General features: G+C 55.3%; 1 protein-coding gene across 1 annotated transcript; it reads right to left on the bottom strand.

The window, feature by feature from the left end:
• Window positions 1-12,537: 12,537 nt before the first annotated feature.
• Window positions 12,538-18,883, bottom strand: LOC148221667 (uncharacterized). The gene is made up of 10 exons (XM_088176224.1): window positions 18,843-18,883; window positions 18,344-18,405; window positions 18,119-18,191; window positions 16,754-17,452; window positions 16,155-16,240; window positions 15,944-16,013; window positions 15,678-15,776; window positions 15,005-15,136; window positions 14,011-14,612; window positions 12,538-13,738 (listed from the first exon to the last, which is right to left on the bottom strand). The coding sequence occupies exons 3-10, from the start codon at window positions 18,123-18,125 to the stop codon at window positions 13,499-13,501; spliced, it is 1,935 nt and encodes a 644-aa protein (XP_088032350.1). The 5' UTR covers window positions 18,126-18,191; window positions 18,344-18,405; window positions 18,843-18,883; the 3' UTR covers window positions 12,538-13,498.
• Between the last annotated feature and the right edge of the window lie 380 nt (window positions 18,884-19,263).

Raw genomic sequence — 19,263 nt, 5'->3', positions numbered from 1 at the left:
GCTGGCTCATCCACAGGTGGGGTTGAGCAGCAGGCAAACCTCAGCTCCACTGGAATTCAGTGGGATAACCAGCACACCTCGAGGGAGTCAGACAGAGCTGCAAATCAGGGAGTGTTCAGCACAAAATGCAGCTGCAGGAAGGACCCAGCCAGGCCCAGCTCTGGCTTCTGGAGAATCCTTCCACAGGATCCAGTGCATCTCCCAGCAGTGCAGCAGGGCACTGCCAGCCTGGGCAGGGGACAGAGAAACCCTGAGACGTTCCTGCTTGTGTTTTGTGTTTGTGTCTGAATACAGATTTCTTCTTCCATATTATTTCCAAGTTTTGCACTCCTCAGAGGAAAAAGGGAAAATTCTGTATGTTTTGAAATAATCTCTCCCCCATTAGTTGGAATTAAGCTTCCAGTGCAAGGATTTACATTGTTAAAAAGAGAAGGGGCTCTACAGACACTTCAGAAACATTAGAAGTGTTTCTGTAATTTACCTTGCAAAGTGATGCTGGTCCCTAATGTGTCCTCTGCAGAGGGACAGCCCCAGCCCTGGGGTGGCAGCAGGAGCAGGGCAGTGCCCGTCCCCTGTGCTGGCACTGCTGGGACACCTCCAGTGCTGGGACAGCTCTGGGCCCCTCCTGACAAGAGAGCCCTGGAGGGGCTGGAGCGTGTCCAGGGAAGGGAACGGAGCTGGGGAAGGGGCTGGAGCCCCAGGAGAGGCTGAGGGAGCTGGGAAAGGGGCTCAGCCTGGAGAAAAGGAGGCTCAGGGGGGACCTTGTGGCTCTGCACAACTCCCTGACAGGAGGGGACAGCCGGGGGGGTCGGGCTCTGCTCCCAGGGAACAGGGACAGGAGGAGAGGGAACGGCCTCAGGCTGGGCCAGGGCAGGCTCAGGGTGGATTTTGGGAACATTCCTCCATGGAAAGGGGGGTCAGGCACTGGAATAAGTTTCCCAGGGCCGTGGCAGAGTCCCCATCCCTGGAGGGATTTAAAAGTCACATGAACGTGGCAGTGGGGACATGGGGCCGTGGGGAACATTTTGGTGTGAAACCCCCCCAGTCCCAGCCCGGACAGTCTGACCCCGGTGGCTTCCCTGGGAAATGGTTCTGGGGACTTTATGGACAGAGACAGCCTTGATCCCATTGTTGGGAAACACAACTTTAATGAGATGAAAACTACAAAGAGGAAGGAGCACACTGCACCAGGAACAAACTGGGAAAAAGCAGGGCCTGGGCTTGAGCAGGGATGTGCAGGGAGGGGTCTGAGGGAGGGATCCAATGGGAAAAAGCAATTGGGAATATTTTCATTTCTGCAGTGAGAAGTAACCAATAGTAACAGAGAGAACTGAGAACTTTCTAGTAACAATCTGCATACCTGACCAGGGGGATTTTGGGAGTGAGCCTTGGGCTCACCATGACCAAGGGTTTTCCCACAGCCTTAGGCTGAGATTTTCTTCTCAGCTTAGTTCATGGTTGGAGTGATGAGCTCACAGGGCTTTTCCAGCCCAAACAGCTCCATGATTCCATGTGGGGCAGCACTGCCTTCACTGCCTGGGTGGTTGAGGAACCTTCAGCTCAGTTCTTCCCTGATGCTCAAAACCCAACCTCTCCTTGTGTGAGACCTGGTGAGGGGCAAAGACAGGAACAAACTGCAGCTCTGAGCAGTTCAGAGACTCCATGAGCTTGAGTTGCTGAGAAAAACCTCAGCCCAAAGTCAGCATCAAGGCTGTGCCTGCTGCAGTCATTAATGAGGGGATGGCTGAGTGCACAGGTTCAAACAGGAATTTTTGATCCCATCTCAGGAGAGGCTCCATGTGGTCAGTTCAAGGGGTTCCCTGCCAGCATTTCACACGTGGCTCCATAAATCAAACCTCCCTGCAGGCAGCTCAGAGCCACAGGGCTGTGTTTGGGAGCATCCTCGACTCTGAGAAACAGGAAGCTGCATCCATAACAAAAATAATTTCAATAAATGCAAGCCCTGGGTTCTGGGCCTTCAGGATCCTTTGGGTGTCTTTTTCCCACATGGATTTTGTGCATGTCAATGATTTATCCCCTATGGAGTGCTTGGAACTGTGGCCACGTTCTGTGACATGAGTGTTTTCAAATATTCCTGAATGATGGACAAGGAGTTTGATACATAAATGGTCTGAAGGGTCCCCTCCCCTCCTGCTGTGCTCCTGACCCCTGAGGGGTGACTCAAAGGATGTCAGCAGGGAGCAATCCTGGTCCTAGGGAACGAGATTATCACGATATTTTCAGCCAAGCTCCATCTCCATGGGCAAGGCGCCTTCTCTTGTTATCTCTGTGCTGGAATATCTCAAAAACAAGGAGTCCTGGAGAGCTGCTCTCTCAGAGGAATTGCTGAGACATCTGAAAATCAATTCTCTGGCTCTGGGAGGAGCTTTCAGTGAAATATTTCACAGGTCACTTGCCAAGGAAATCTCCATTCCAAAGGATCCAAAGGAGCCATTACCAGTTCAACAGGGAGGAAAAAAACCACCTTGAGGATGGAAAAGAGGTTGTGCCCACTTTGTAAAGGGTGGCAGCTCAGCACAAACAGCCCAGATATTCTTTTCATCTCTTGCAATATGAGGTATTAGAGCTTTATCCTTGATTGCATCTCCTTGCACCTCCTCAGAGCCGAGTGCCCAGCAGGAATCTCCTTCAGCCTCCTGTGAGGGACCATTTTCTGCAGCAAATGAGCACTGGGATGTTATAAAGAGGCTGTGGAACCCCAGCAGGTACCAAATAATGCAGCATTTGAGTGTCCCCTGAAAGATGACCTGAGCCAGGACACAACTTGTGGGTGTCACTCTGCTCTTGTGAGTGGGATGTGATTTAGGGCTTCACATCCTTCTTTAAAAAGTGCCAAAATTAATAATTAAATCGATGCCTTTCCCAAGCAGGGAGCAAAGCACCCCAGTGGACAATGCTGCAGATTGGTTTGGGAAGAGAACAGGGACCCCAAAGCTGTAAAATGATGAGGGAAGGAAAGGGAGTCAGAGCAGAGCTCTGGGCAGGGAGAGGAGCAAGGAGTGCTGTAAATCACAGGATGAAATCATGGAGCAGCAGCCCAGAGGTCCCCGAGGGTAGAGGGAGATCCTTGGTCCAGGGAGCATCTCCAGCATCAAACCAGTCAGCAGGGATGGCAACACAACCAGTGGTGACTATGGAAAACCTCGTAGGGAATGGTGATGATCTATGGGAAATGATCTGATCCATGGAAGTGATCTGATCCACAGAAAATTATCTGATCCATGGAAATTATCTGATCCACAGAAAATGACCTGATCCATGGAAGTGATCTGATCCATGGAAGTGATCTGATCCATGGAAAATGATCTGATCCATGGAAATGCACTTCCAGAGCCATGTAAATCCATGGCTGGATCATGTCCTTGACCTCTGGTGCCATTGTCACTTCCTCTCCTCAGACACATGGAACTGGATGGTTTTTAGGATTCTTTCTAAACCACGCCATGATACACCAGAGACAGGAAAACAGGGGCACAAGGTCAAAGGTCTGGAATGGTTTTGTGTGAGGAAAACTGGAAGATGAGACTCTCCAGTAGAGAAAAGGGATTTGCTGTAACAAAGCTGTAAAAGAAGTCAACAAAATCATGAGAGGACGTCAAGGACTCAGCTTTTGATTCTCTTCTTGAAGAAGGAAAAGTGGAAACAAGCAAGAATCAAGGTCAAAACAAACAGAAAACCTCTTTCTTCATGCAACAGGTATTGGATTTGCTGGGCTCCTTACCAAGGAAAACTGCAAGTGCTGAAATCCTGCATGGACCCACGGGAAAAGTGGGAGAGGAATTGGGGAAAGATGCACCAAGGGGTGCTGAGCACCTCATCAGGCTCAGGAATCTGCTGCTGGAGCAGGAACATGGTCCCCCCAAAGCCTTGGAGATGATCTGAGATGATGAGAGAAGATCCTCATAGATAAATGTCTAAAATGGCTAAAAAAAGTCTAAAAACTCTAACAAAGTCAAAAAAAAGCAGGAAGCAAAGGACAGGCATAAGTTCTTGGTTCCTGGAGTGCATGGAAGTGGATTGTGAAGGGATCTCTGCTGAAGGCAGGACATTTCTCCATGGTCTGGGAAGGACAGGATGGAATCATAACCAGATTTGCAGGGCTGAGTTACTGAAGGTGGAAAAGGCAGGAGCTCCCTTCAGAGAAATCCGTGAGGAGCTCATAATAGTGAGTGAGAGGGTGACAGAACAGCAGCTGGAATTCAGTGGAGACAAATGGAAATGGATGCACACAGGGAAAACAAACCCTGACTCCAACTGGGCCATAATGGGCTCTGAAAAATCCCCACTCAGGAAGGAGGGCTGGAGTTATGAGGGACATCTCTGAGGAAATGTCAATGCAGCTCTTTGCAGGGGTCAGAAAAATGGGAAAACTGAATGGTGGGGACAGGCAGGGAATGAAAAGGAACCATCCTGGTGAAACACAAAGGTTCAGCTGCAAGCAGGAAATTGGGAGTCTTCCCTGTCCTCATCCCAACTTCCAGAGGCACAGGGCAGAGGATTTACTGAGAGGAGCAATAAGGAAGGAAAACCAGACATTATTGGGTGCAGAGCTATTAAAGAGAGGCCAAAGGGAATTCCCAAGGCACGGGCAGCTGGAGCCAAGGAATTCTCATCTCTCCAGGCTGGTGCTGCTCTCCAAGGCTCCCCTGAGCACTGACCACGTGGTTATTGCTGCTCCAGGCAGTGAGATCCAGGGCAGGAGTGTTTGGGATAATCCAGGAGCCAGAGGGGTGCAGAGATCACGGGAGAAGCAGAACATGGGCCCAGGTCCAGGAGCTCTCATTCCAGGCTTGGCCCTGGTGTCTCCTCTTCATCACTGGCTGAGGCTGTCCCAGCTCGGTTTCTCACAGAAACTCACTCAGAATTATTTGTGTCTTCTGTCCAAACGTGGGACAGTCGGGCTCTGGTTCCATCCTCGCTCGTGTCTCAGTTGTGGAGCTCAGACTTTCAAACATTATGAAGGTTAAGCCTTGTGGAGCTCATCCCTGAACTCCTTCTCTGCTTCCCAGACTTTACCCTGCTCACCTCTGGCAGAACTTTCCTTCTCATTTCATAGGGACTTCGGGATTCTTCAAGATTTCACAGAATCCCAAAATGGTTTGGATTGGAAGGGACCTTAAAGCTCATCCAGTCCAATCCCCCTGCCATGGGCAGGGACACCTCCCACTGTTCCAGGCTGCTCCAAGCCCCAATGTCCAACCTGGCCTTGGACACTGCCAGGGATCCAGGGGCAGCCACAGCTGCTCTGGGCACCCTGTGCCAGGGCCTGCCCACCCTCACAGAGAAGATTTTATTCCCAATATTCAATCTAAACCTTCCTTCCTTCACCTTTAATCCATGCCCCTTGTCCTGGTCACTCCATGCCCCTGTGACAATGTGTCTTTGAAGTTATTACAGGTCCATTGATTAGAGAACTTGGTAAGAATCTTTAGGAAAGTCAAATAGATTTTGCCCATTGGATCTCTGGGCCACTTGATCTCCTCCCTGGCTGCCTCCTTCACAAACTCCAGGACAAAAGCCTGGTTGAATTTCCCAGGAACTGGTCTCTCATGCTCCTTAATTCCCCTCCTTAGTGCAGTTCTACCTCATTGGACATCACTTTTAATAATCTGCTGTTTCTGGAGCTGCTCAGGAGCATTTTTTCCAATCAAGGTCTCGCTGCTTTCTTTCCCTCTGATGGTGAGGAAATGTTAAGTGAGAGCTTTCACAGCAGAGTTAATGCTGTTAATAGCTCAGCTATTTCATCCTTGAATTCCTTTGGAGCTCTGGAATGAGAACCTGCTGGCACTACCTGAGTGTTACAGTTTATTTTGTCAGCTTGTTTTATAACTTTATCCACCGAGACATTGCTTTGAGCCACATTTTCTCACTCGTCCCCCGTCAAGGTTTCCAGACTGAGGATTCCTGGAAACTCCTTTGTCCTGGAAACCCGCAGTTGGTTCTCTGCTGCAGTTTGATCCTCTTTGTTCCATGCTTTGGATTATTGCAGCTTCCTGCTCAGGTGTGTTTGGGAAAGAAAATACCCCTGGGAGGCAATGCCTGAACTTCCAGTGGGCAGGGAGGGAGGCAGAGTCCTATGGAAGGTGTGGAGGATGAGCCTCATGGAGGATCCAGGACTTTAAATCCAGGGCCCAATCCTGCTTTCTCTGCTGCCTCCTTTTCCCCAGGATAAGCACTGGGGTAACCCAGATCCTGCAGAACAGCAGCCAAATCCTCACGGAGGAGTCATTTTTACATGGGCAGAGAACGAGAGATGAAGTTTTAAACTAAAAGATGAGAGATTTAGATGGGATATTGGGAAGGAATTGTTCCCTGGCAGGGTGGGCAGGCGCTGGCACAGGGTGCCCAGAGCAGCTGTAGCTGCCCCTGGATCCCTGGCAGTGTCCAAGGCCAGGTTGGACATTGGGGCTTGGAGCAGCCTGGGACAGTGGGAGGTGTCCCTGCCCATGGCAGGGGTGACACTGGTTGAGTTTTAGGGTCTCTTCCAATCCAAAGCATTCCATGATTCCAAGGCTGGAGGCAGCAGTGGCCAAGTGGCCAAATCACTCCTGGCCTTTGCCACTTCCAGGGACGAATGGGGCAGACCCAGCTTCAACTTCCCCCACACCCCCTTGCTCTCCCCCAGGCAGATCCAGATTCTCCTCCATCCTGTTCTCCTTCAACAGCCTCAGTTGTGCTCCCAAAATCTCCCTGTCCTGTCCCAAGCCCCCATTCCCCCAGAGCCCCTCCCAGCTCACAGCTGCTCCCTGTCTCCCACAGCTCCAATTCAATTCCAGCCTCGTTGAGCATTTCACCGAGGCTTTGGCTGCTTGGTGGAATTTGTATCCAGCAGAAATTGGATTTGCCGTGCTGTTAGAAGCACTTCGTGCCTGGGAGAGGGAGCTGTGCCAGCATTAACATTCTGGTCACTGTGTCACCATCCCTGACGGTGCCACTGCTCCTTCAGTGCCTCCCTCCCCCTGCTCTGGAGCAGCCTCGGGTTTCTCCTTGGGCTCCGTGTGAGCCCAGTGAGGATCAGCATTAATACCTGCAGCCTTTAACACTTTTCCAGCCCCCTTCTTCCAGGTGCACAGGAGCCAGCAATGCCCTGTGCCTCTGGAAGAGGAATCACCTCAGGGAACTCCTTCCATGTGTTGTAGGAATGAGGACCGTGGAGGGTGGGGCACAATTCCCAGTTCCTGCTGCTGGATTGAGCCAGGTTAAAGCAGCCTCTGTCCAGCAGGAGTGGTCCAAGAGGTGCCAACAAGGATGAACACGAAGGACAGGAATGTGTCCTGCTCTCAAGCCCCCCGTGAGGCTGGACATGGAAATCTCCTGGTTTGTGGAGGAGATTGTTCCTCACATTGCTTTGGCTATGTAGGGAAAATCCATGTGGAGTTTTCCTGGGATGGAGGATGTGCTCTGGGATAGATCTGCTCTGCTCAAACCTCCCTGAGAGCAGGGCAAAGCTGCTCTGATGGAAGTGGTGAATGGGGAGACCTGCCCAGGGAAACATGGAAACACCAGGGAAAAAGGAAAACTGCTCCTTATCCCTCCTTTGGGGATTACGGAGCAGTGCTGGGCACTGCCCAGGCTCCCCAGGGAATGGGCACGGCCCCGAGGCTGCCAGAGCTCCAGGAGCGTTTGGACAGCGCTGCCAGGGATGGACAGGCTGGGATTGTTGGGGGGTCTGTGCAGGGACAGGGGCTGGATCCAGGATCCTGTGGGTCTTTTCCAACTTGGGATATTCCATGATTCTACAAGCCCAGGCCTAAGTTTTGGCTTTAGGATGTTTCATCCAAGGTCTGGGTCTCAGACATGGAGTGTGGGAAGGATCCCGTGGATCTCAATCCTGGCAGGGCCATTTCTCCACTCCACGCTCTCGCAGAGACCCCTGGCTCAGGCTGACAGAAATCCCCAAGGCAGCGTTTGGGAAGAGCAGCTTTCCCCTGCAGAGGGAGGCGGCACATTTGGGATGTGCTCCATCCCTCCCTGCGTGCAGAGCTGTCCCTGTGCCGTGCACCTCCGTGTCCCTTCCCGAGCAGGAAACCCCTGCAGGTCCCCAGGGAAGCGGGAGCTGCTGCGTTTTTATCTCGTTCGCGTTTCCCGAGCGCTCCGAGCGCTGCGCAGAGCGAAGTTGCCATCTAGTGGGGCAGAGCATCCCTGCAGAGCTGCCCCGGGGCTGAGCCCTGCGCCGGGACTCTGCCCCAGGGGGGATTACCCGAAAGGAAAAGCTTCCAGGTCACCCTTGGGATGAGCACAGAGCCTCCCACCGTGCGCCACCGCTCCCCATCCGCAATTCGCGCACAGATTCAATGCCCAGATCTAACCCCCACCTTGCTTTTAGCCCCAAACTTGCCTTTATTGCACTAATTTTAGGCAGGATGGATCCTGTGTGTGCAGCCATGGGAGGGGAAAAGCCACAGGATTCTGTTCTGGGAATTTTCTGCCTGGCTGGGACTTGGTTTGGGCTCTGCAGCTGCAGATCCAGTGCAGAGTTCAGTGACTGCAGAGCTGTTCTGACTCCTTCCCTAATTGCCAGATTTTCCAGGCTTCTAATTAAAACAGGAGCTCTGCGTGATTCCAACACCCACTGGATGCAGCTCCTGCGGGGAATTTGATTTAAAAGCCAAAAGAAAAGGTAATAATTTTTTCCTACAAATCAGCAGCACACAAAGGGTGCTCCCCTGAGCCATAGGGGGGCACTTCCTAAACACCCCCAAATTTCCCCAAACACTCCCAGAGGTGCTCAGGCTGCAATTCCTGATGGGAATTCCACAGCTCTGCCTTCTATGAGTATCCCACATTTTGAAAAGATTTGGCAGCTGTTGATTTGCTGACCTTTGTCCAGTAAGCATCAGGAATTTTGTGGGATTTCAGAGAATCCTGGAATGGTTTGGGTGGGAAGGGACCTTAAATCCCGTCCATTGCCACCCCTGCCAAAGGACAGGGACACCTCCCCCTGTCCCAGGTGCCCATTAAAAATCCGTGTGTAAGGCCCTGGTTTGGGCAGGGAAAGGCACCAGGATCTCCCAAACTGCTCCATTTGTTGACTCCAAACACCTTCCACTCTCCCAGCCCCTCCCTGCTTGGCTTTTCCATGGTTAATTCCCGGATTTCTCCCAGTCCTGCTCAAACCCAGCCGTGTGTCCTGGTTTTGTGTCAATGTTGCTGTTAAAGAGATCTTGCTCTCACAGTTCCATGAGATGATTTTTTTTCTTATTTCCACAGTTTTTCTAATTGATTCTCCCATTTGTTCCCTCATCTTCTTCAGACTTTCTCCCTTTTTTCAGTAAAGTGTGGAAAAGTTTTTTCACCAGCTTTTTTTGCTTTACTTTTTCCGTGGGGGGTGTGGGGGAAGTGAAGGAATGTCTCCCCTATTCTTTGCCTCTGGAATTGGGAAGGGGGACAATTTCCCTGCTCTGCTGCTCCCTGGCTGCCAAAATCCTAAATCCCAGCAGGGCAGCAGAACTTTCATCTCCTTTCTTATCATTTATCCCCCGACAAAATGGTGGCAGATATTGCTTTTCGTTTTTCTCATTTATTTCCCATCATTTTCCATCTTTTTCCGTTGATTTCAGTGGTTTCCTTTTGTTTTTATTTCCTTTTCCCATCCAATTTTCCATCCAGTTTCTCACATCACCCAAGTAGAAAAAGATTTTCTTTGCTCCTGCTTGAGTGGGTGAGTTTGCTTTGTTTTCTTTTTCCCTCTTATTCTGTTTCCACAAGAGATGAAAGAACATTCCTGATGGGAGGATCTAAATCCCTAAATCCATGCCACCCCTGCCACTGTCCCAGGCTGCTCCAAGCCAAATCCAACCTGGCCTTGGACACTTCCAGGGATTCCAGGATCAGCCAAAGGCAAATTCCCTCCTTTTCCACCCTCAATGAGGAAAGGTGGGAATTTCTCACCATGGGCACAATGTGGGAGCATCCACAGAGAATGGGAATGAGAAGAAATCCCCAGGAATTGGCTGCCAGAGCCATAAATGATGGCAGGGCTTGTTCAGTGGGAGTACAAAATGCACCCAATAAATTTAATTACACCGAAATTAAGAGAATTAATTGGCCCTGCTTAATGGGCAATAATGGACAAGGACTGAACAGCAATCCCAGCCATTCCATGGAAATGATGGGATTTCAACAAAACACACACCTGATGTGTTTCAAACCTGGTGTGTTTCAAAACACACCTGATGGAGCAGCACTCCTTGGGGATGGGCAGCCTGAGCAGTGGGAGGAGTGGAATTCTCCAGGCTGGGTGGGAATTTTTCCTGTGGGACCTCCAAGATTCCCCTTCCAAGCAGAGTTACCCTCTGGAGTAACACACTCAGTGCCACTTGTGCCTTTCAGAGGGGTTTAGTTACAAAATGTCTTAAAATGGGATAAACGCTCTGCTGGAGCAGCATCCTACAGGAATTCCTGGAATTAGGAAGGAGACAGCAAATGCACCTGCAGTTCAGCACTGCTGCACCCTCATTACTGTGGGTAATAATTAACCAGGAGACTAAAACCATCTTTTCCAGGCTGATATAGCCTTGGAATAGTAGGAATTAATCAGCAGGTGGTCAATATCCCCCCTAAACCCAGCCCGTTCCTATGGCATGGCTGGAGTACAAAGGAATCAAAGGAATTGAGGTGATCAACCAGGATTGTCCAGGAAAAGTGGGAATTCGGGAGGTTCATTTTCATTTGAGGCTGATGAGGTTGTTCAAGCCCCAATGTCCAACCTGGCCTTGGGCACTGCCAGGGATCCAGGGGCAGCCACAGCTGCTCTGGGCACCCTGTGCCAGGGCCTGCCCACCCTGCCAGGGAACAATTCCTTCCCAATATCCCATCCAGCCCTGCCCTCTGGCAGTGGAAGCCATTCCCTGTGTCCTGTCCCTCCATCCCTTGTCCCCAGTCCCTCTCCAGCTCTCCTGGAGCCCCTTTAGGCCCTGGAAGGGGCTCTGAGCTCTCCCTGGATCCTTCTCCTCTCCAGGTGAGCACCCCCAGCTCTCCCAGCCTGGCTCCAGAGCAGAGGATGAGGAATTCTCGGCTGTTTTGCTGGAAGTGCTGCACTTCAGACCCTTTAACAGCAGCAGCTCTTCCCTTGGCCAGGGAGCAAAGCAATCCCAATCCTCTGGATGGCTCCAAAACAAAAACAAAGCAATCCCTGGCTGTGGTCACTGCGCTGCAAAGAGAGAGAAAGGACAGCAACACACACGGAGCTCTTTGGGGAAAAAAGGCCAATTTATTGTACAGACAGCCCGGATTTAAAGTGTGTTATGTGCAGCCAGGACAGGACAGGAGCTCATTGGACAATTGGGAAAAACATCCTTGGGACAGCACCTCAGGATGTGTCCCACGGGAAAGACACCAGGGGTTAATGTTGATGATGAATTCCACTCTGTTTGTCACCGTGTTGTCACCCTGGGAGACTCCTCCCTAACTGAAGCTGCAGTCAGCTTGTCAGCCTGGGAATGGAGCTGAGAGTCAGGAGAAATCCACTGAAAAAAATTTCCAAGCTCTCTAAATGTGTGTGTCCACACCTGGGATCCTCTGGATGGCTCCAGAGCAAGGCAGTGGCTGTGGGTGCCCATCCTGAGCACATTCTAAAGCATCCCAGGATGGAAAACAAGGTCCAAAATAGGGGTGGGGAAAGGTGAATTAGTGGATATTTTGAAAAGTCTGACTCCATCTGCTGCCTCATGCCTCCTTTAGAGGTTCCTCACAGCAAAGTGTTCAATTGATTCCAAATCCCAATGGCACCACAGGGCTGTAAAAATCCATCCCAAGAGCCTTCCCAGCTCACTCCCCATTGGAAACCAAACCCAGTCAGAACCAAGCCCAAACAAAACCTCGATTAAATCACATCCTTTTTATTCTTTTTTTCCCTCTGGGGAATCATTTCAGGTTCTTGTGGCAGTGGGAAGACTCCAAAGGATCCAGGACCCTGCACAAGGCACCAGGACCTGGACCAGGCACCAGCTCCAGGACCCTGCACCCCAAACATCGGGCACCCAACCCTATCTGGGACCCTGCACCCCAACACTGAAACCCTGTACCCCTGCACTGGGACCCTACAGCCCAAAACTGGGTCTCTGCACCCCAAGATTGGGTCCCAGCACTGTGTGAGACTCTGCACCCCAACACTTGGATCCTGCAGTGTTTGGGTCCCTGCTTCACCACCCCAGGCTGTGCCCCCAGAGGTGCCCCCAGCATTCCCTGGTCCTGTGACGCCCCGAGGGAACACCTGGGGCTTGGACAAGGTGGAAAATTCCCCAGGATGAAGTCCTGGCTGTCACCATTCAGGCATTTGGGAGACATTTCTCCAGCAATCTTCTGCTGAAGGATCAGTTTTGTGTCCCTTGGTGTCATGGCAGAGACATTCCTGGAGCCTTGCAAACATTTGGGGTTTAATTAAAAGCTCTGTATAAAAATGTGTTTGTGGAGTTGTTCTGGTTGTGAAACTTAAAAGGAAAATAATAAATCCTGAACTTCAGCCAGAGACTGGCCGAGCATCCTGAGGGATTCCAAATTTTCCCTGATCCCACATTGCAGAGAAACACAATAAAACCCACTTTTATTTTCATTGGAAAGAAAGCACACAGATATTTCAATCCTCATCCCCTCCCTCCCCCTGGAATGAGGCACAGCAATAAAATCCTGCAAACTCCCATTTTCCCCTTTTCACGTGGAGAAACTTTCCTTGGATATTCTACAAATTAACACCAGCATTTCCCAAGACGTGCAGAGATGGAGGAATGGGTTTCTCCTTTTCCAAATTAAATTAAAGCATCCAAACAGAACAATTCCCCGGGTTTTTTCCATTAAACCTTTCTGTCCCAGGGTCAGCAATCCCAGCCTGGCTCCGTGGGCAGATCCCACTTGTCCAAGGGCACTTGGCAGCTTCAGGATCTGTCACAACCTCGTGGTGCTTTTTGAGGAGGAGTTTGCAGGAGCTTTGTTCTGTGCACTGAATTCCATAACTGGGAGCTCAGTGTCCAATGAGAAAACTCAGAATCATGGAATCATTAAGGCTGGAAAAGATCTCCAAGATCATCAAGTCCAACCTTTGACCAAACCCCACTAAACCCCACCCCAAAGTGCCACACAGACCCATTTTTTGGGCACTTCCAGGGATGTGATTCCACCACTGCCCTGGGCAGCCTGGGCCTGTGTTTAACCTCCTTTTCAGCTTGGAATTTTTCCCAAATATCCAATCGGTAGAAAAGGAAATGTCGCCTGTCCCTGGCTCTATCCAGGGTGGGAGACTGGACAGAGGAGGAGACGTGAGAAGAGGCTGTGGGAAGATCCTGTGCTCCTGTGCCTGATCCAGGCGGGCTCTGCAGGGGTTCCTGGGATTCCACGGCCATCCCACCGCATTCCCTCGGGATCAACAAGGGGTCACTGGTGCCGTGCCACAGGCTGATGGTGGTGGGACCCGCCTGAGGTCACATCCCACTGCAGGAATTGTGCTCCATGCTGGAGCTCTGCCCCTCTGCCTCCCCCTGGATCAGCACCGGGGCTGTGGCAGAGGGGGGGTCCCTACCCCGGGCTGTCCCTGTCCCCCCTCTCTGGCCCTGGTGCCCAGCTGTGTCCCCAGGGCAGTCGGGTTGCCCTCGTTCCGTGTCTTCTCCAGCTGCAGCTCCTGGAAGCGGTGCTGGAGGTGGTGCAGGAGCCCCCGGGAGCCCCGGGCGCGCTGGCAGAGCCCGGAGCTCAGGGATGGGGAGGGATGGGGATGTTCCCTCTGTCCCTGCACAAGAGAGGGAAAACCAGCTCAGCCCAGGTTTGGGAGCTCCAGGAGGATCCTGCCCACACGCCCCTGGCTCCTCCTGGCTTGGAGATCAGCCGTGGACACACGGGGCAGCTCCAGGTGGCAGGACACGCATCCTGTCACCTGATGGGCATTTCACCAGCCAGTGCTGGACACGGAGCCTCTGGAGCTGAGCTGGGGGTCCCCAGGCTCCCCGAGACCAGGGCACCTGAACCCCAGCTCAGCCTCGGAGCAGGAGCTGGGGCGTTCACCTGGGCCAGGGGCTCCCTCGGGGCTCCTGGAGCCTTCTCTGGCTGCTGCCTCTGCTCGCCGTCCTGCACGGGGACAGAGACACGGCTGGCCCCACTCCCTGTCACCACACAGGGGCTGGGAGGGGCCGGCATCCCCACCCTGCCCTGCAAAGTGGAGGCTCCAAGGATGAGGAACGTGGGCTCCTCCAAGGGCTGACGCTGTCCCGGACTCCGTGTCCTCCCTCCCAGTGCCCAAATCACCTCGTTCCTCTGCCCAGCGGCTCCCAGGGCTCCCTCCACCCTCTGCCACTGCCCGAGGCGCCGCTGGATTTGCTGCCGGAGCCCCCGCAGGACGAGGAGAGCGCGGCTGGGGGAGGGCAGGGATGAGCTGGGGGGACACGGAGGGAGGAAGGGTCGCACCAGTGGGACCCCCCCCTGTCCCCCCGGGCAGCTCCTGGGACCCACCCGAGAGCTGCGGGCGAGGGGCCCGGTGCCAGGGCACTGCTGGGGCGGGGGCCGTGTCCCCACGGGGGGGTCCCCACGGCCGGGGAGCCCCCGGCCCGCCCCGGCACCGCCGGACCCCGCGGGCGGTTCGGGAGATGCTCCGGCCTGCCGGCCACATCCTGGCGGGAACAAAGAGAGAGGGATCAGAGCAGCACCAGCTCTGCCCCCCGAGCCTGCTCAGCCTCCCCTAGGAAAGCTCTGGAGCCAGGTCAGAGCTTCCAGGGAACATCTGGAGCCCCCAGAGGTTTGGCAGGAGAAGAACAAGCACAGAAACACCGGGGGGGGGGACCATCCTCTGACCCCCAGCGCAGTCCGAGTCCCCGGCACCACTGTCCCCACCAGCCTGGGGGGGGGAAAAACCTCGGGGTGGCCTTAGAGGGGCAGCACATCTGGGCTGCTGTGCCCCCCCGGCCGATCCCGCTCCCCGCGGGAGCCGCAGCCCCCGGCTCTGGGGCTGGCTGTGTCCCGGCAGTTCCCTCGCATCCCCCCGGCCCCTCCTCCCCTCCCTGACCTGCTCCAGGGCCTCCCGGAGCTGCCGAAGGGTCTGTGCCGTGTCCCTCTGGAGCAGCCCCTGGAGCCGCAGCATCACCCGCAGCCGCTGCTGCAGGAGGGCGCGGCTGCCCCGCTCCAGCTCCCGCAGCCTCTGCAGCAGAACCGGAGTCACCCTTTGGCTGCCCAGGGCCACCCTCCAGCCCCTGGGGGGCTCTTCCCAAGGGCAGTGTCCAGGCAGGATGCCCAGGTCCCATCCCTGCGTGCTGGCACTACCCCAGCCTCGATGCCCATTGGAAAAGAGCTGAGGTTTGGTCAATCAGTGCCCAGGAATTCTCACCCCTCCCTCAAGCCCTGCCTGCTCCTCTGCCCTTCCCAAATCCAGCTCTGCCAGGGCTCCCCTGGGACCCTCTGACCTGCAGACAGTCACCCCAGTCTGCCTACAGCGACAAGGTTGGTTTTCCCAACAAATTCTCCTCCTAAAAGCCTCAGTCCTTCAATAAAACCTCCCTGTGGATAAATCAGTTTGGCTCTTTAGGAATTTGGGCGGCAGGGAATGTTTCCCACGGGATGTGTGTGGCTGGAAAAGGAAAAGGGGCTGAGCTGCTGACAGGGGAGTGAGTGATGTGTGTGCTCATTCCCACGGCCCCTCGGGTGTGATCTTGGCCCCTCTGGAAAGCCGGGAGTGCACTGACCTCCAGCAGCTCCAGTTTCTCTTCGAGTGAAGTTGCTGTTCTCCTTCTCTCCTTGTCCAGCCACTCCTGGCCCACACAGGCTCCCTGTCCCTGCCAAGACTGGAAAAACCCCCTCTTTTCCCATTCCCACATCTTTGTCTCTTCCAGGAGCCCTCTGGCCCTCCCATCACACCCAGGAGCAGCAAAGCAGAGCCACGGCACAGCCACCCCAGCCTGTCCCTGCCATCTGCAGCAGTGCCAGGCCAGCCCTGCCTGGGTCACCTCACCATGCTCTGCAGGTCCGTGTGGCACCGGTGATGGCTGTCCCAGGTGTGTCCCGGCAGTGCCAGGCCAGTCCTGTGCCAGGGACACCGTCACCCACATCCCCAGCCATGCCAGAGCCCAGCTCTGCCCTCAGGGTGCCCATCTCCTCTTGGACTTCCAGTGCCACCTCCTGCTCCAGCCTCAGGGCAGGGCCCATCCCTGGAGCCCCCATACCTGGCTCTGTCCCCTTGGCTCCAAGGCTCGGCACCAGATCCCAGCTCTCGTGTCCCCTCCTGGCTCCTCCAGCACAGTGGCACCCCCTGGCATCCAGAGTTGGGGTTACAAACCCATTTGCCCCTTTTCCATTGCATTTCCTCGTGCATTTCCATGGGACACAAGGATCAGGGCCCAGCTTGGTGTCCTGGCCTCGTCCTGCTGCTCTCCAGATCCCAGCAGGAGGCAGAGCCAGGAGCATCTGCATCCATCCTTGCACCCACCAATGCATCCAGTCCCAGCTGGGGCTGTGGCCGTGGCCGAGCCCAAACCCCAGACTGCAGGGCCATACCTTGCAGGGCAGCTCCCCTTTCTGGTCCCCACGCAGCCCTGGGGACACAGGGGACCCCCATCGCCTGGGGGCTCCCACGGCTGTGCCGGCACCTGCAGGGAAAATGGCATTTGGGGGCGGGAGCCCCACAAACCCACAGAAACCCCACAGGCAACTGAGGCTGGTCCCTGTCACCATGTCCCTGGCCTGCCACATCCCTTCCCTGCTTTTCCCAGCCCTGCCCCCTCCTCCAGCGCCTCCCGGTGCCCCAGGGCCAGTCCGGACTCACTCCTGCTGCTGTCTGCTCCTTCCCTGTCCGTGTCATCCACAGCGAAGGTGACATTCCCTCCACGTCCCCGCAGAGCTGGTGGCTCCTGTCGCCTCCTGCCCAGGGCAGGATGTCCCCTGGTTCTGGCACTGCTGGCCCTGGGAAAACTTCTGCTTGTCCTTGTGCCAGCCCTGCTCCTGCCAGCAGAGATCCCTGGAGTTCTCCAGGAATGCCCAGGCAAGGCCGTGGCCACCAGGTCCCCACGGGGAGAGTTCCTGCAGCCCAGGGCTGCCTGGGCAGAGGGGGATGCCCAGGGGACCCCCCAGGCCACCCCCACATGGCTCTGGCTCAGGCGGGAGATCCTCGCTCCCAGGGACTCCAGGCTCTCCCTCCTGCTCCGGGATGGAGACCCGTCCTGCCAGGGCTGTCTGTCCGGCTGTGCCCGAGTGTCCAGGCTCCTCCCTGTGGGGAACAAGGATTCATCCTGCCCAGGATGAGCTCCTTCCCTGGGGACATCCCCAGCAGGCTCCTGCTGGCACAGCAACGGCTCCACCATTCCCTCCCAAAATCTGGCAGCGAAGTCCTCGGTGCAGACGGAGCTGGAGCTGCTCCAGTGCCCCGGGCTGGGCCGGGAGCCCAGGAGCTGAGCCCAGGAGTGCTTCTCTTCCCCTGGAACAGGGCTGGCACCCCGGGCACACCCAGCACCACGTCCTGACAGCTCTGTGGAGCACAGCAGAGCCGTGAGCCCAGCCCAGTGGGAAGGAGGCATCTCATCCTGCTGGAACCACCTTGGAGGGGCTGGCAATTCCTGTTCTTATCAGGGAGCACTTGGGGTGCACCAAAGCACCGACATGAACACATCCCACCCTCTCCTACCAGATCCTCAGCTGCTTCCAGCAGGAAAAGCCACAATATCATCCTTATTTTAATTTTAAACCAGGGTTATTTTTGACCTTGATGCTCCCAGGGTCAGCACAGCTTGGAAGGGGGACAGTGCCAGGGAGGGCTGGCAGCATCCAGGATGGGGCAGGGATGCTGTCAGCTCTTTCCAGGAAGAAATTTTCTCTAATACCCAATCTGAACCTCCCCAGCATAAATTGAGGCCATTTCCCCTTGTCCTGTCCCTGTTCCCTGGGAGCAGAGCCCGACCCCCCCGGCTGTCCCCTCCTGTCAGGGAGTTGTGCAGAGCCACAAGGTCCCCCCTGAGCCTCCTTTTCTCCAGGCTGAGCCCCTTTCCCAGCTCCCTCAGCCTCTCCTGGGGCTCCAGCCCCTTCCCCAGTTCCCACCATCATTCCCAGCCAGGAATGAGAATTCATGAGAACTGGCAGAGGGGGTGGGGGGCCAAGCAGAGCTAAAAAACCCCCAAAGTTCCCCATCCCCACTCACCGGCCATCCCGGGAAGGATGTCACCGTCACTGTCCCCTCTGCCTCCAGCGCTCAGCACAGCCACACCTGGCTGCTGCAGGGGGTGGAACAGGGGATGGAATAAGGAATGGGGCAGTGCCAGATGTGTTCACCGGGGGGGACAAGGCAGGAGTATCCCAGTGCTGGTGCTGCATCTGCACCCCCACATCTGAGCCCTGCAAAGCCCCCCGTTCCCACACCCCACACCTGGATTTGCCGGGCATCTGCAGGGTCCAGATCCAGGATCCTGAAAACGCCAGGGTCCAGGGCTGCAGAGAGGAGGAAAGAAGCGCCGAGGGTCTCAAAGCCCTTGGGGATGGGCCAGAAATCCCCAGGGGGGTTCTCCAGTGGGGCCGAGCAGGGCAGGAACCACCCTGGGCTCCCAAAGCGCTGCAGGCTGGAGGGGATGGAGCAAAGGTGGTCCAGGTGTGCTGGTCCAGATGTGCTGTTCCAGCTGTGTTGGGCCAGGTGTGCTGGGCCAGGTGTGCTAGGCCCGGCCCAGCCCAGCCCAGCCCGGCCCAGCCCGGCCCAGCCCGGCCCAGCCGCCTCCGGAGCTGCGGTGCCAGCGGGTGATGGGGACCGGGGATTGTTTTTCCTTATAACCGGGACATCGGCACTGGAGCTGCACCCGGGAGCTGCAGGTCCCGGGGTCCCCGCCGTGCCCAGCGCACAGGGAGGGTCCCAGGGCCAGGATCCCCCGACTCACCTGGGGCCGGCACAGAGGAGGCAGAGCCAGCCGGGCAGGGCTGTGTGTCCCTGTCTCCCGGCAACTTCCCGCAGGGACTGGCCTCAGCCTGCCCGGATTGCCCAGACCTTCCTCCAGCTCCCCCGGGCTGCTCCTGCCCCGCTCAGCATCCCCTGGGGCAGCTCCTCCCCACCATCTCCAGGGAATCTCCGCGTCTGGTACCTTCCCCTGAGCCCCATTTGCTGTTCCTCATTCCCTGTTCCTCCTCCTCTGAGCCATCTTCCCCCTTGGCCAGATCCCTGTGGACACACACATTTAGAGAGCTGGGGAATCACAGCTTGGAAATTCTCTCCAGGCCTGGATTTCTCCTGACTCTCAGCTCCATTCCCAGGCTGACAAGCTGACTGCAGCTTCAGTTAGGGAGGAGTCTCCCAGGGTGAGA

The sequence above is a fragment of the Sturnus vulgaris genome, chromosome 19 (genome assembly GCF_052056855.1).
Source record: "Sturnus vulgaris isolate bStuVul1 chromosome 19, bStuVul1.hap1, whole genome shotgun sequence".
Lineage (NCBI taxonomy): Eukaryota > Metazoa > Chordata > Aves > Passeriformes > Sturnidae > Sturnus > Sturnus vulgaris.
Note: the sequence above shows the minus strand (reverse complement) of the source record. Positions and strands in the feature narration are given on the sequence as shown.

Coding starts and splice junctions, on each gene's coding strand:
- LOC148221667 (XM_088176224.1), bottom strand. Junction 16,014..16,154: donor AGCCAAGGGGACAGAGCCAG/GTATGGGGGCTC, acceptor TCCCTGGCACAG/GACTGGCCTGGCACTGCCGG. Junction 14,613..15,004: donor TCCGGGAGGCCCTGGAGCAG/GTCAGGGAGGGG, acceptor TGTTCCCGCCAG/GATGTGGCCGGCAGGCCGGA.